At 37.0% G+C, this 1843-nt stretch overlaps 1 protein-coding gene across 2 annotated transcripts in view; it reads left to right on the forward strand.

The window, feature by feature from the left end:
- The window catches only part of gramd2b (GRAM domain containing 2B), a 14117-nt gene that overhangs the window by 7860 nt on the left and 4414 nt on the right, over positions 1-1843 (forward strand). For both annotated transcript variants that reach the window (XM_016536575.1, XM_016536574.1), the window contains 2 exons: positions 729-830; positions 1071-1152. In XM_016536575.1, coding sequence (XP_016392061.1) covers positions 729-830; positions 1071-1152 — 184 coding nt within the window. The remainder of the gene's footprint in view (positions 1-728; positions 831-1070; positions 1153-1843) is intronic.

Consider the following 1843-nt stretch of genomic DNA (forward strand, 5'->3'; position numbering starts at 1 on the left):
CACACACACACACACACACACACACACACACACACACATCTTGAGTTTCTCTGGGAACATCAGGCATCAGTGATTTGCTGACGTGTGTTTTAGGTTCTACAGGATCAGAGGTGGAGTTCATGAAAACACTGCGGCCGGTGTCACTCTCACTGAACGCTCTGGTGTTGATCTGTCTCTCTCTGTGAGTCTCAGCGTGTTCATTCATACACTACTGGTTAAAAGCAATCTGAAAACTGCTTAATATTTTTGTGGAAACTGTGATACACTATCATTCAAACGTTTGGGGTACAAAAAAAGAGGAACTTATAATTCTATTCATCAAGGATGCATTAAACTGATCCAAAGTGACAGTAAAGACATTTATAATGTTACACAAGATTTCAAATAAATGCTGTTCTTTTGAACTTTCTGTTCATCTGTGAATCCTGAAAAATAAAATGCATCACAGTTTCCATAAAAATATTAATGTTTTCAACATTGATAATAATCAGAAATGTTTCTCGAGCAGAATATTATACTGATTTCTGAAGATCATGTGACACTGAAGACTGGAGTAATGATGCTGACTGAAAATACGCGCATCACAGAAATAAATTACAGTTTAACACATATTCACATAGAAAACAGCTGTTTAAATTGTAATAATATTTCACTATTTTTACTGTATTTCTGATCAAATAAATGCAGCCTCGGTGAGAGCTCTGTTTGGTTTGCTCTTGATCTCTCAGGGTTTGTGTCCTGCTGTTGTCCTCCTGTTACATGGCGTTTAAGATCGTGTCTCTTGAGGAACGTCTGACGTCTCTCGTGTCAGTGGAGTTTCCCCAGAAAAGGTAAAGACAAAAGTGATTTAATGACTTTAACTTTATTATAAATTTAATTGTATTATTTGGTAAAGCAGAATATCAGAAACTCTAAACGTACCAGATTCCAGAAGATCATCAAATCTTTGTAAATATATATATATATATTATAATTCTAATGTTTTATGCTTCATATAATCTGTTTCTGTTGTTATCTATGTATATTAGATATCATATGGCTGAACACTGTATGTGTGGTTATGATTCCAGAGATGAATATCAAAGCCTGTTTGCTGGAGATACAGCTGAGATCTACTCGGTTCTTTCTGCAAGTCTTCTGAAGCTTGAAAAGGTTTGTCTGTGTGAACACATCTGAACGTCTCAGAATGGGAAGGATTGGTTTTCTTAATCAAACATTCATTGTAATTGATCTATTTGATGAACTCCAGCGCACGCAAATGTGCTGTAAATGTGTTCACCCTCAGGTTATTCAAGATCAGAGTTTGTTTCTTCATCAGGTTTGTAGAAATGTAGCACTGCATCAGTGTCTCACTGCAAGTGAATGGGTGCCGTCAGAATAAGAGTCCAAACAGCTGATAAAAACATCACAATAATCCACAAGTAATCCAATCACAAGTAAAATGGAGAAGACAAAAGTGTTCAAGTTTAGAGCTGTTTAAACGCTGCTTGATCTGTGCAGATTTCTCTCCTGATTCACACCAGAACACTTTTTCACTGGAGGAAGCGTTATTGTGGATTATGGACTCGTATTTTAGTTAAAATCGTCTTAATGCTGGATTTGTTTCAGCTTTTGTCTTCTCCAGATGTTAACTGATGGACTGGAGTGCTGTGGATTACTTGTGGATTATTGTGATGTTTTTATCAGCTGTTTGGACTCTCATTCTGACGGCACCCATTCACTGCAGAGCATCCATTGCTGAGACACTGATGCAGTGCTACATTTCTACAAACCTGATGAAGAAACAAACTCATCCTAATCTTGGATGACCCGAGGGTGAGCACATTTTCATCCAATTTTTATT

Source organism: Sinocyclocheilus rhinocerous, unplaced genomic scaffold, assembly GCF_001515625.1.
Source record: "Sinocyclocheilus rhinocerous isolate Xijiao unplaced genomic scaffold, SAMN03320098_v1.1 scaffold1808, whole genome shotgun sequence".
In the NCBI taxonomy this organism is placed as follows: domain Eukaryota; kingdom Metazoa; phylum Chordata; class Actinopteri; order Cypriniformes; family Cyprinidae; genus Sinocyclocheilus; species Sinocyclocheilus rhinocerous.